Source organism: Engystomops pustulosus, chromosome 10, assembly GCF_040894005.1.
Source record: "Engystomops pustulosus chromosome 10, aEngPut4.maternal, whole genome shotgun sequence".
Classification (NCBI taxonomy): Eukaryota; Metazoa; Chordata; class Amphibia; order Anura; family Leptodactylidae; genus Engystomops; species Engystomops pustulosus.
Window position 1 is genome coordinate 13316608 of NC_092420.1, and position 14185 is coordinate 13330792.

At 44.1% G+C, this 14185-nt stretch overlaps 1 protein-coding gene and 1 long non-coding RNA gene across 4 annotated transcripts in view; one reads left to right on the forward strand and one right to left on the reverse strand.

Moving 5' to 3' along the window:
* The window catches only part of LOC140104502 (uncharacterized), a 55637-nt gene extending 52955 nt beyond the window's left edge, over positions 1-2682 (reverse strand). For both annotated transcript variants that reach the window (XR_011850343.1, XR_011850344.1), the window contains exon 1: positions 2598-2682. This is a non-coding gene — a long non-coding RNA (uncharacterized lncRNA). The remainder of the gene's footprint in view (positions 1-2597) is intronic.
* A 52-nt stretch (positions 2683-2734) lies between these two features.
* The window catches only part of RYBP (RING1 and YY1 binding protein), a 48007-nt gene continuing 36556 nt past the window's right edge, over positions 2735-14185 (forward strand). Inside the window, exons 1-2 of one of the 2 annotated variants that reach the window (XM_072129104.1) lie at positions 2735-3086; positions 4412-4537. In XM_072129104.1, the coding sequence (XP_071985205.1) occupies positions 3055-3086; positions 4412-4537 (158 nt within the window). In that variant the 5' untranslated portion in view covers positions 2735-3054. The remainder of the gene's footprint in view (positions 3087-4411; positions 4538-14185) is intronic. The other variant, XM_072129105.1, reaches the window with a different exon arrangement.

The window sequence follows — 14185 nt, forward strand, 5'->3', positions numbered from 1 at the left end:
TGGCAAGTGCTGGGTTCGGATATTTCTGTTTATCCAATACCACTGAATGGAGCGACAGGTCTCATGCTCGACCTGCAGCTTCTGCTGGGACCCCTGTTTTTCAGATGGCAGGGGGTCCCATTCTCATGATTGATAGGGGTCTCAGTAGTCAGAACCTCACCAAAGAGTTTGTTATCCCCTATTCCGTGGATAAATTGGAACAACCCCTTAAGCTGATGGTTCTGCCAAATACCGCTAATTGTCACAGTTTTTGGGCACTGGACCCCCTACTGATATGATCAGGATTGAGGATAAAACAAACATAGATGGCTTCTTTCACAAACAGCGCCACAACTGTCTACAGGTCATGTGCGGTACTGCAGCTCAATCCTATTCTCCCCATTAGGGCTAAGGGTGGTGGCACACAGCGTTATGAACCCGTTTTAGTCCGTTTTTAAGCAGTCCATTAAAAACCGCATACGTTTTTTGAAAATGCATCAGTTTTTTGTCCTCTATTGTCCGTTTTCTAATTATCTTAATTAAGATAATTGGGAAAAATGGTAAAAAACTGATGCGTTTTTTAAAAACGAATGCGGTTTTTAATGGACTGCTTAAAAACGGACTAAAAATGGGTTCAAACGCCACGTGTGCCACCACCCTAAGCTGCAACTAGAGACAGTCCATGGAGAGGAGTAACAGTTTTTGTTGGAAGAAAGCAGCCTGTTTTTCTAATCTTGGACAACCCCTTTAAGTTCTGTGAATGTGTTGGGTAATGGGGGCACTCGTAGCTGATTGTTTGTTTGGCACACTCTGGATGGGTACCAATCTGTCAGCTTCTGTATGATAGATGTACACATTAGAAAGCTATATGGTCAGATGACAGCTATAAGCACCCAATTCCAAAGCTGGGTGTCCATGCTGCAGTTTCATATAACTTTACATTGGTGTCCCTCTGTTATTCCCCTGGGTAATGTATGTTAAAGGGATATTATCGTATACTTTTGACCATATACAATCTTTACTAACTGACAAGAAGAATGGGGACATCCAGATGTAAATATGTTCAGGAGAAATAACAGAGGAACAGCACAACAAAGAGTTTTAGGTAAAGCTGCCCCAAAATGGGTATTTCATGGGGACTACAAGTCTGTGTATCCAGAAGTTTGGGTGGCAGATGGAGAAGGAGACGGGGCAGGAGATGGGGCAGGAGTGGGGTGAACTCGGCCTCCACATTTATTCTGCAATAGACATGTCTGAACTTGTGCAGCTAGAAAAAAAAATAAAATTACTTCACTCTCCCAGCATCAAAATTGTATATGACTTACTGGGACTTGTAGTTCTACAGCTTCTAGAAATTCTTCCATTGAACACTACTTTGTGTGTAAGCTTCAACTGACTAGATCTGTCCAACAAAGAGGTTCTGCAGCAGCAGCAGCAGCAGATACCTCTATCCCTCAAACCCCTTACATCTGGAAGCACTGCTGTGAGACAGTCTGGACATGCTGAGACTTCTAGTTCTACAACTGTGAAAGGAATGGGATCCATAGACTACCCACACATATGACTCCCACTGTGAGATGGATGGGACTTGTAGTACTACAGGACCTGCTACCCAAACCTATTCAAAGTTTCCCCAAAGTCCTAACCTCAGGAACATCAAAGGTCATGAATTGCTGATGCCCTGGTCCTAAGAAGTTCTGCAGTAGCTGATACTCCTTAGTCACAGCCACGTGTGGCTGCTGCAGAACCTCTTGGTCATTAAAGCTATAAAAAGATTTATCTGATCAATGAATCATAAGCACTTCATAACACCAAAAACAATCCATTATTAACCAATCCTCTGATATCTCAAGTCAAATAAGACCTTGTATATCCAGATCATTATCATTAGTCTTACACTGTTCCCAAGAGGTTCTGCAACAGCTGATGTCCTCTAGGCACAAACCACCTGTAGCTGCTGCAGGACTTCTTTGCCATCAGCGCATTTTCTCCTATCTTATCTGAACTTTATACCTCCAGGTACATTTAAGATGTTAAATCCTCTACCAAGAAGTTCTGTAGCATCTGATGTCCTATAGACAAACTGTAGCTGCTGCATAACTTCTTTACCATCAAGCGTTCTCTCCCATCTTTGCTTATGTGAACTGTATAACTTCAGGTACATTTTATTTGTAGAATCCACTACCAAGAAGTTCTGCAGCTGCTGATGTCCTCTAGGCACAATCCACCTGTAGCTGCTGCAGAACTTCTTGTCTATCAATACATTCTCTCCTATCTAAGCTTATATTACATTCATACTTCCAAGTTCATTTCATATGTAGAATCCTCAACCAAGAAGTTCTGCTGGTGTCCTATATTGTATTGTATTGATAGTCAAGAAGTTCTGCAGCAGCTACAGGTGGATTGCTGCAGAACTTCTTGGCTATCAATACATTCTCTCCTATCTTAGCTTATGTTATCTTCATACCGCTAAGTTCATTTCATATGTAGAATCCTCTACCAAGAAGTTCTGCTGATGTCCTATAGACACAATCCACCTGTAGCTGCTGCAGAACGTCTTTGACATCAGTGCATTCATTCCCATCTTATGTGAATTTTAACATCAGCTCCATAAATACCCATTCTCTCGTCTCAAGATGTTCTGCAGCAGCTCCCTCCTCATTTGTACTGATGACTCCCCTGGCATCCAGCTGTGACCCCACCATTAATAATTAGAGGGATCTTTCCCCTTCTCCACTTGCTGGACTTTTAAATCCCCCCCGGGCGGTGATTGGCTGTGGGGCGGTGTGACGTCACGCCGGCTGCGCCCCGCCCTTCCTTCCGTCCCTGGGTGTCTGTGCAGTCTGGCAGCGGATCGGCGGAGGAGAGAGCACAGGCTGGGGCTGCTCCCGGAGCCACCGGAGGACCCTGCAGCCCCCGCCCCGGAGCACAGCGGCGATACCCCGACACCTGCACTGCATACACCTCCCCCCTGGACCCTCCCTTTAAATCCCTATTTATTTATAGGGGTGGGGGGGGTTCCCTGCAGAACACAAGAGGGGGGAGGGTGCACCAGGCGTGCAGGATTTTACCTTCATGATTATGGGCGACAAGAAGAGCCCGACCAGGTACAGTGCAGCAGGGAATGGCTGGGGGGAGGGGGTGGCATAATAAGCCTTAAAGGGGATGGGGGGGGGGGTAGGTTTATTTATATACCCCCATTACCCTGTAGACAGATGGAGATATAATCCCCAGCACCCTCCTCCTCCTTCTCCCTGTCCTTGTAAGTGGAGGCTGCGGTACCACCACCCCTGTAGCCCCCCCCTCCTCCTCCTCCCTCCCCATGATGTGCTATATGGAGGTATATAGGATGTATATAGGGAGCCGTGCTGGGGAGGAAGTGCACGGCTCTACTATGGCGGCTGATCCTCTCCCAGACACATAACACACACACGCACTCCCTGCACTGAGCCTCAGACAAAGAGAATATTTACCAGGAGAGAAAAAAAAGAGCGAGAGAGGAGGGCAGGGTGGGGAGAAAAAGCAACGCCTCCGCTACCCTTAAAATCTAAATAAGTCATTACCCCCCCCCCCCCCTAATATCCTTTTAGTATTATTCCATTATTGATAGGTGAACGGGGAGGGAATGGGAGACGGTGGGTGGCAGGGGATGTCTTGTCTTGGCTCCGGCTTCTTTGTCTTTTGTGTGTTATTTTCTCAGTGTGGGGTGTGTTGTGTTTTTATAATCCTTTATTTCTGTGCAACCTCCAACCCTCCCCACCCCTGTGCCACCTCTTTTCGGTGCTATGTGTCAGGGCCCTATCTCGGATGGCGAAGGGTTAAACGTGATGGTGACGGCTGGAGAAGGAGAAGGTGGTGGAGGGGGGGGGGGTAGTGTTGTCGGAATGGCTGCATGTCATAATGGTGGTGCTGGGGGGGGGGTTCATCGGCGGAGATGCGGTGGGTGTATTCGGTGATGGGGGGGTCGGCGGTTAGGTGAGGGCATAGCAGAAGACTGCAAGGCTTAGTAGATCTGTTCCAGGTCTTCCAAGCCTTCTTAACCCCTTCCCCTCCTTTCTGAGGTTAATTTGAAGGGCAGGGAGTTACGGATCATGGTTCCCCCCTGCAGGAAAGTTAGGGATACCGTTACACACGTAGGGGTCATACTACATGACAGGCCCCTGTGTGAGTGATTGACAGGTAGTGACGGGGTGATGGTTGAAGGGTGAGGGCATAGCAGTGAATCGCAAGGGAAGGAGTAGATCTGATCCGGCTCTCCCAAGCCTTCTTAACCCCTTCCCTTTAGCAGAGGTTAATTTGAAGGGCAGAGGGCTAAATTTTGGGGTTCCTCCACAGGAAAGTTACCTTTTATACATTAGGGGGTTGGTAAGACTCCTTGGTGCCAGTGATTGACAGGTCTGTGACGCTGACTTCTCTTGTCCTTGCTTTACAGGCCAAAACGGCAAGCGAAACCTTCTGCGGATGAGGGATATTGGGATTGTAGCGTGTGCACTTTTAGGAACAGTGCGGAAGCCTTTAAATGCAGTATCTGTGATGTACGGAAGGGAACGTCCACAAGGTACGGTACCCGCTGCCAGGTCTCAGCACTTCCTGAAGCGAGGAAATGTTGCACTGATCATATGTAAATATTTACTTGATACATTGTTGCATTTTGTTTATTTTCCCAGAAACATTTTGCATTTTGCTTATTGTTTCCCCCCCCCCCCCCCCCCCCCGGTATTGTGCACTGATGTGATTGTTGGACGCCATTGAAGGGGGGGCTGCCTAGACCACGCAAAAGTTACTCCCTAAGAAGTTGCACTTGTTCCAAAATACCCTTCTTATGCAGCAGTCTAATGAATGAGCCATATGTAGCAGGGCTGAATGTGTTATTTAACTCTTTGTGATGCGGAGTTAAGATAATGGACTACATTTACATGTATTCTTGTGTAGATCACCGCTGTGATGTAATAGGATTTGTACCATGTGGCAAACTCTGCTAGACTGTGCCTTGGCAACCTGGCTCTGCTACATCGCTACTAGTGTGTTACCAGTTGTAGGTGATGTCTGTGTATTATGAGCTTATGCAAAATGAAGAATTTGGATTTGAACGGCAATTCATTTCTTTATTTTATAATTCTTCTTCTTTGTTGGGAGGGGGGGGGGGGTTAATTGCCAGAAAATGACATTTTGTTGCACTTATATTCCATACGTTTATTTTGGTTGACATGGGTGAGATGTTATAGCACAAAATGTGACTTTTAATGTAAATGGTCGTTCTCTTTCCTCTATGTTTGCTTTGGGTTTTGGCTCAAGAATCCTTAACCCTTTCAGAGCAAATGTTCTAATGCATGGTGTGTTTTTAAAGGGTCCATGCTTAATCCAATGTGTGGCTCATCTGTACACAATGATGATGGAGTGCCATATACTGTGACCTGTGGAATATGCTGGGAGTTGTAGTTCATTGCATTGGCCAATAACTTTGGATGGATCCTGCTTGACATTGCTCCTATATGCAAATAGTTTTGTGCTGCCTTTAATGTTGCTGTTTTATTATCTTGAAACGAGCAGAAGCAAATCGATTATCTTGTCTCATGATGAGTGGTTGGGACGATAATTGTAGGGTCTATGGTGATGGAATGATTTGTTTTTAACCTATTAAGCCATGTATGGTTCTGTAGCGCTCCGGGAGGTGTTGTAGTCATTGTACAGATGCCAAAATGTTGCTGTGTTATGGTTGTCTGCTACTGGCTTTGGGCCAATGCTGATGGCATTTACCTCTTGGTATTGTGCCATGTGATGGCCACAGATTATGGTCAGTTTAAATGGACTCCTAATGATATTTGATACTGTACGGTCCAGTTTGACCATATATCCACTGCCCCGATTGCAACTTTTTAGTATCGGGCAGTACATTCTTGACCTCACAGTCTCTTAGATCAGAGTTCAGTACAGCCAACTTCCTGGCCCATGTTATCTGGATCTGTATTGTCCAATTCGGGCATGAAATTGTACCAATAAGTTTCCACGTATGTGATTGTATGGCGTTTTGTTGTGAGATCAAAATAATCAATACCTGTCAGCAGTTTTGACCTTATCAGAACTGCTGACGGTGCTAGAAAGGGGGTAATGGAGTCTTAACAACCCTCAATGATGGCTATGCTACAGTATTGATATGACCAAGGAAAACAAGCGCCAATCCCCCTTATGCAGCAATTGCAAGTGTCCAGGAACTGATGCATCGTCAGAAATTTGGTTCTGAATGTAACAATACTGGGCTTGTCGCTAGACATGACGATGTCTGATAAGTATCTGTGACATTGGGTAAGTAAACATGCAGTGGCCCTTTAAGAAATTCTTCTTGCAAAATGGAAAGCCTCTGAAGTGCGCCTGATCTCCATCTTCTGTGGGGCAGTGATAAGAGCCTTTGAGGTCAGCCCTGCCCCTCCCCCCACCACGGGTCTATCTATTTTCGTCACTTTTTTCACACTGAATCTGCATAATAAGTTGACGGCGTGACGCATTGGGAATTCTCTACGATTTGAAGTGATTCATCTCTTCGTGTGAAACATGTGGCGAGAAGTTCTTGTTTTGAGCGTTGTGCGAGTATTTCCTGCACGTGATTGACAGTTAATAATAAACAGGGAGCTCTTATCGGGAATCGTAGCACTGAGACCGAAATTGTGTCGGAGGGGTTGTGTACGCTCAGAGTGACGACAGAAGTCGAGTCGTTCAGGACTTTTTGAGGAAGTTTTGGAAAAATAAAAAGTTGACTAGAAAGAAAAAAAAAAAGTTGGTTACGTGATCTACTTTCCAGTAAAGGAAACTGGCGGCCATCTTTAATTTTGTTTTTGTATATGGTGATGCTGATGTTGGTAGTTGTGCCTTTAAGTTTTGCCCAATAGGCCCCAGTGACTGAACCTGGTCCTGTTGGGTTTCCACTGACTTCCTTCCTTTCCATTGGCCCTCCATTATGACCAACCATAACCTCACTTTAAAGATGTTCAACACAGGACGTGTCCATCTCCGATATTTAGGTTTTGAATTATTCCAAAGAGGGCTGCTTTATATTTTTCCCATGACCACCCCAATAACTAATCTCTTGACAATATAAAAATTGGCTGAGGATTTCCCATAATGGCAAATGTTGAGGGCTGCTTTTCCCGGGCTCTGCAGTAATCAGAATCAGTAGAAGTAGTACTGGACATTGTTGGCTGGTGACGTATTTGGGGAAAGCCTTCACTTTTCTATGTTCAAAGTAGAGTATCAGGAGAGTCATACCCCACTGTGTCCAAATATTGCATTTGGGGAACATGTTTAGGATATAGGATATTACCCATGTGGGCTAATGTAGAGGACCCCTTTTTCCTAGCTGTGAGTAGAAGTAGTAATGGACACTGTTGGCTGGCAACGTATTTGGGAAAACCTTCACTTTTCTATGTTATAAGTAGAGTAATGGAAGAGTCAGACCCCACTGTCCCTAGATATCCAAATTGGGGAGCAGGTTAACTAAAATTTCCCATGTGGGCTAATGTACAGGACCCCTTGAATAGAAGAAGACGGTAACGGTTGGCCGGTGGACATCTTTGTTGGACCTCCGCTTTTGTATCCTATGAGTAGAGTAACAGAGAGAGTAAGATCCCACTCTCTTCACCAATTCCAATTTGGGAGCTTGTTGAGGATATTTCCCTTGTTGGCTAATCTAGAGGACCCCTTTTTGTAATAACCAGAATGAGTAGATGGTCATCGTTGGCTGGTGGATGTCTTTGATGAACCTCTTTATTGAGTCAAAGGAGAGTCAGATCCCCAACAATCTCATTTGGGGAGCATATTTTAAGGTGCTGTCTTTTGATAGATGAAGGTATCTGCCCCTTTAAGCATTGACTACTTTTGATGCCCATGGGATGTCAGTTGTCCTTCACTTACTGCATAGGTAACCTTGCCCTGGGCAAATGAAATGCCTCTGTCAATGAGATGCCTCTAGTGATGTCCTGCTTGGAGGGTAATGGAAGGTGTTAAAGCCCTTGGGGGGTCTATTCATATGTTGGAATCTTATTGCGATTTTGGAAAGGAGTTTGCATAAGAAAAACGCTGCATGTGAATAGAAGGGGTGAGTAATGAGTAAGTATAAATGAGTTTACTTAGGTGTTTGTGTGCAAAGGATGTGTCTTTAGTGTCCTCTGGGTCTATCATGTGTTGCCCTTGACTATAGTCCATTCGTTTAATGTGTGGAGTAGAACAGGACTTCGGGTCCGTGAATCATTGCCTATACGTGCCTGTGTGAACAGGGACGGAAGCTGCAGCCCCAATGCAAAATCTGTATGGGGCCCCTGTGATATAATATATTGTACTGGTCTCTTTATATGGGGAAGAGTCACCTTATGGGCCCCCAAATGCACATGCACCCTCAGCATATGTACTCGCTGCTTGGTACTATGTGTGCATGATTTGGGAGTGAATTGCTCCATGTGTCCCTATGTGAGAATCGTAGTATTTGCCTAGAAAGCGCAAGTTAATTTGGAAACTCATGAATATTGGAAATGAAGTGTCGCTGTTAAAGTTATTTATAGTAGAGCAATTATGCTTCAGAATTATTACATCAGCCATGCCATTGAAGCCTTCTGCATGGAGTGTGTATATGGGCAGGTCTGTGAAGCAGGTCAATGCAGAGCGGTAAGAGCACAGCAGTGTGAGGACACTCCCCCAGTGCACTTGGAGCTCCAGCTACAATCCTGGAATATCAATATTGTTACTTTGTGTATGCTGTCAGTAGTAACAAAGGTATAAGTACACATTTCTTTGGGGCGGCTAACCATTTCTATCTATTGTAGTGGACGGTTAAACTTGCTGACAGTTTCCCTTTAAGAATAGCAATTCCTCTGAGCTATTGTCTGCTCAGGTATATGATACCAGATCAAGCATCCATTTCTCCAATCTTTAATTTTAGAATATTTCTTTTTTTTTTCTCGCCTCTTTCATTGGTGTTTTCATCATTGTCATGATGATTGATGAACATTACGACTGAGAAGATGTCAAGCCTGAGACACCTGTATGTTTTATTCAGATGATGTCGCTTGTGAGGATCCCAGTGTTTTAGTAAAATGATCCGACTTGTTCAGTGTTTGGCTGGTGCCGTACTCGTCTCGTTAACACTTTGCCTCCCTGTCCCATTACATTATGTATGAGTATTAATTTAAAGGCAGGGCTGGTATATTTTAAGTTACTTGTACGTGGGCAGGAGAGTGCTCGCTCCTCCTCTGTGCAGATCAGCGTGTGTACACACCTTGGCAGTGGCGTAACTAGAAGCTGATGGGCCCCAGTGCAAAGACTGTGCCAGGCCCCTGACTATAATGTATGGTTTATAGTAATAGTCTTCTCATATGGGAAAGTGACACCATAAGGGCCCCCTAAACCTCTTGGGCCCGGGTGCGACCGCAACCTCTGCACCCCCTCAAGTTACGCCCCTGCACCTTTGGTGTAATGGACTACTTATCTGGCCTGTCACTATCTGTAGGTTGGAGCTGAACACCAACAATAGACTTTCTGACCAGTGGGACCCCAATGATCACAGACGGGTGCCTGCAAGTGCTCAATTAACTTCCAGGATCTCCTAAAGGTTAGACAGACCCCGAAAGTGGGTCGACACTCCATAGCAAGACCTTGTGTGCTTCATTGCTATTAATAATGAATTGGGGGAGGAGTGTGCATCTATGAAGTAGGTCCTGGATAATTGAGAGTTCAAGCCCTTTAACATGTTGTTAAAAGGGTTCCCCCCTACTATAGCATTTTAGGTATGTCCGAAAAGCTTCTAGTAGACTTCCTCAATAAGTTTCATAATATATTCATTTTTAATAACCTGCAGCCCAACATTACTTAAAGGCATTGTTAACTGCTCTATAAATCTGTCCTATTATTAATTTCTACAATTACAGCCCTATAACATGTTATGGCTTTTGTTGCCCCCTCCTTGGTCACACGCAGAGCCAGCTGCACTTGGTTGCTGCACGCTGTCAGAGGCGCTGGCAGTCAACACTGTATGACAAGGGCAAACGAGGTGATGAAAAGATGATGCATTGGGGGAGGCTCTCCAACCATTCTTATAGAAAATCACTTTAATTTCTTCCAGTCGAGGGCTCCGCTTGTTAATTGATCTGTGGGCGCAGCGTGTGCCGTCTCCATCGAGTTGTTTGCATCACACATTTGCCATTAGATTATAATTCTACTCTTTCCAGGGGGACACTTCTTGAAATTCCCATTTATTCAGGACCCTCTTACAGGTTTTTGCAGAATTAAAAATGGTATTGTCTTTCTCCAACAGCTCCAGGTTACTGTTTATCCTGTCATTGCATTTGTGTGAAACTGGTTGCAATACCCCCTACAACCTATTGAGACTTGTGGCGCTGTTTCACAAAGTAATCTGCCATGGTTCTGGAATTTTTGCAGTTGCCTTAAACCTCCGTATCCTGTGACTGGGGGATGCTTGACTAATCATATACGCTCTTATGATATGAGCACAGGTTTGCATACTCAGCCGGCACGAAGTGCACCTATTTGTGGTTGCTGTCTTGGAAGTCCCAATAATCAAGCATCTTCTACACTAGCGGGCCTTGGTCGCTGGGGATCTTAGTGGTTTGATTTCTTGCAATCAGTCACTTATGGGAGAAGAGATGTATGTATATGGTGGGAGAAAGTCACTGGATGTGCTGGATGTCCAACTTGGAGACCACAAGAACAGTTGTCCCCTTGAAGTGCCTCGCTCTGAATTCTGTTATGTCCTCCATTTCTATAGAAAATGAGCGCTAGTTGATATGTGTACCAACACTCAATTTCTTCAGGGAACTTTTGGTTCCCCATTCCAGTGACCACTGGAGATCCTATGGTTGGACTTCCTGCAGACACTTATCCATATCTTGTGATAGTTGGCACATATGATGGGAGAACCATTTTAGCCTCAGGGTGAATAGACAGTAATATCTGTGGTCATTTCCTTCTGGTCACTGACTTTTTTTTTTAAGAAAATCCCCTTCCTAGATTTCAGTCGCTGGTTTCTGAACTCTGTTTTACCTAGCCCCTGGCAAGAGGAGCGTAGCCTGTAACTCCCCAATGTCCTCGGTACACATGGCTACGTCACTCTCTCTTGCCTTGCTCTACTTATCAGCCGGCTTCCATACCTTGTGATGTTCTCCTGCGCCTCAGGGCCTACAAGACTTACGAAGCCTAAATTCACTTCAAGAGCCGAGATTGGAAAAGGCTTGAAGGCAACATGACTATAACCTCAGATTTATTTTTTATCATGACATGTCTGATCGGGGGGGGGGGGGGTTGTATTGGATTCTTAGTGTCTGTTCCTCGAAGAACTGGAGACTTGGGCTTGTCTGGAATCCTTGAGTCCAGGATTGGGACACCTTATGGACCTTTCATATTGTGACTTGGTTTTTCTTGGTATCTATGTGGTGTGACGTTGTTCTGTTTCCGCACTCACGAATTTCACCCATGGGCCCCTGTGTAATTAGTCAGGTTCCATTTTTTTCCTGAGCAAGATCGAAGGTGAAATCCATCATCTACTCGTTTCAACACTGAGGCATAAGGACCCCTGTGTGACTGCATTGCTTGTCTGGAGGTCATGTCTCCTGCTGCTTGCCATTTGTAGAAGTCCAATAGGAAATCTTTGAATTGGGCTTGTCTCCATCTTGACCTCCTTGAGCAGCAAGCGAGGTCAGAACATAACAGTTTGGCCTTCACTCTGACCCATGTCCCTCCTCCTGGATTTCTCTGTGATCCGTCTTCAGTATTGCTTTGCCTGTTCCACTTTTGCTCCCTGTCATAGACGGTGTACAAGAAGCCTCTGGATTCTGTATATACAGGATATACAGGCTTCCTTTTTTGCTACCAGTGTTTTATATATGAGAATATATTATTATAGAGCATTCAATTAAATATGGCATGAAATGAACACACAATAAAGCGCAGCCATAAATTTCTAATGGCTCTGTCTCGGTGCTCTTCAGTAGACCAGGGTAACCCTTTAAAGTTAGGATGAGTTATTTGCTAGGAGAGCTGCGGCACTTGTTTGTTGGCAAATCAGGTGCATTAGTCCCGCCCCTGATGCACTTGAAGGTCAATATGCATATCCATAAAAAAAGCGTATAAATTAAAATTTTGGCATATCCAATCCTGTTCTTTTCAGGCGTGAGGCACTCCTACCAGAAATGTTTGTGGAATCGGCTTGCTTCCTACTAGAACCACATGCAGAGGAGAGCATGCATGTGAATTAGGTGAGATGGGAGGAATAGCTGTCAGATAATAAGCTTTCAGCAGACTGCTATCTTAAGTGTATGGCCAGCCTATAAAAGCAAAAGAGTCCTTAAATTAAAATTCTCCTCCACAAGACCTTTCCGAAAACAGGATGCATCCTTCCTATGTACATAGCTAGATAGGATGTAGGGGGATGGAAGACAATCCACATATAAAGATTATGGGTAAAGACTCTTTTAAATTGTTCATTTTATGATCCGCAGGCCAACCATGCGTAGCACAGTAATAAAGCTTGGGATTTTCTATGGCCTATAGAGCTGCGGCCATGTTTCCTATCTTGCACTGATGAGGATTGTTAAGGCCTTCCTTTGTTATAACACTCCTCATGAATGAAGATTTATGGCTTTCTGGCTGATCTTCCTTTTCAGTTCTTGACCTTCCAGGTCAGGTTGAAAGGTCAGGAGAAAACATTAGATAAGATCAAGGAAATTGCAAATGGATCTGGAGGGAATGTAACAGGAAAGATGAAAGCAATGGTATAACATCCCTTTTACAACCTAAACCCTCTGTAATACAGACAAGGGAGTATCAGATCTTGTTTAATCGGGCCACCTCATAAACAGTTCAGATATATGGACTCCTAGCATAATAATGGTATTCGGGCCTAGCAGCCTAGAAGCAAATTTCTTTGCTGCCAATAACAACCAATCAGAGCTTAGCTTTAATTGTGCTAGAGCAGCATCAGAAATAAAAGCTGAGCTCTGATTGGTTTATCTGATAATTGTGGCCTACTACATTGTGCTTATTATAAATTGTTATATACTCTACATTTAAAGGATTATTTTTTGATGATGACGATGAATGATTATCTGGCGATGTTAAGGGTTGTTGCTTTTGTTTTGTTTTTTTGTCAAATTTTGGGAGCAACCATGCCCCATGAATAGATTTATTTTGCCTATGTATTTTTAGAACTTCCTTAGGGTGATGCCACATGTGGCGTTTTGAACGCATTTTTGGCCCATTTTTAAGCAGTCCGTCAAAAAACGCATGTGTTTTTGGAAAACTCATCCGTTTTTGACAGGTTTGACCAATTATCTTAATTCAAACTGGTCAAAAACACATGCGTTTTTTGACGAACTGCTTAAAAACGGGCCAAAAACGTGTTCAAAGCGCCTTTTGGAGAGGATTCATTCCTCTTGCCCCCTTCACCTCTCCATTTTCCAGTTTTCCATCTCTGACGACAATAATAAGGGTCTCATGTCTAGAATAAGCTGGCAATGCATCCTGGTTACATAAAGGTTCATATCTGAGGTAAACCCAGACCCTCCCCCCACCCCGTTCTCGTGACTTTGGACCATGAGTCCCCCTCATGGCGACCATGTTGCCTCTGACCAATGGCTGCCTTCACTATTTCATATGTAATGTTAGGGAAGTTTGCTTGTTTTCCCATTGAATTTACACTAATAAATGGCCTCTAAATTTGAAGTTATTATCCCAAATCTTGCCTTTTTATCACTCCATTCACCAATGTCTCCCCAGATAGCACATAACCATTACACTCATTGCCAGAAACCGTAGATCAGCGCTGTACGTGTGCCTCTAATTGTGCTGCGAACACATCTTGTGCCAGAGACATATTGATCTGGGGAGAGATGAATTAAAAAAGGAGAATTAGTCTAGACGGCCCAGATTTTTGGCTAGGGATAGGTGATGTCTGATATAAACATGACCACATGTTGAGGTAATAGATAGCGGTCTCTAATTTCGGGTGGAGACATCTCTTCAGACATAAGGAGCCAAGCCAAAAAAAATTGGTCTCCGTTTTAAATTTTTAGCAGGGGAATTAATTTGCTAAGGTGAGAAATACAGTTCAAGGAATTTTCTGATATGATATGAAATTTGTAAGAAGGTGGCCAAAAATGTATTAGTGATCTGTTCTGTTGCATTTAGGAAGTCTAGGAATAAAGGGATA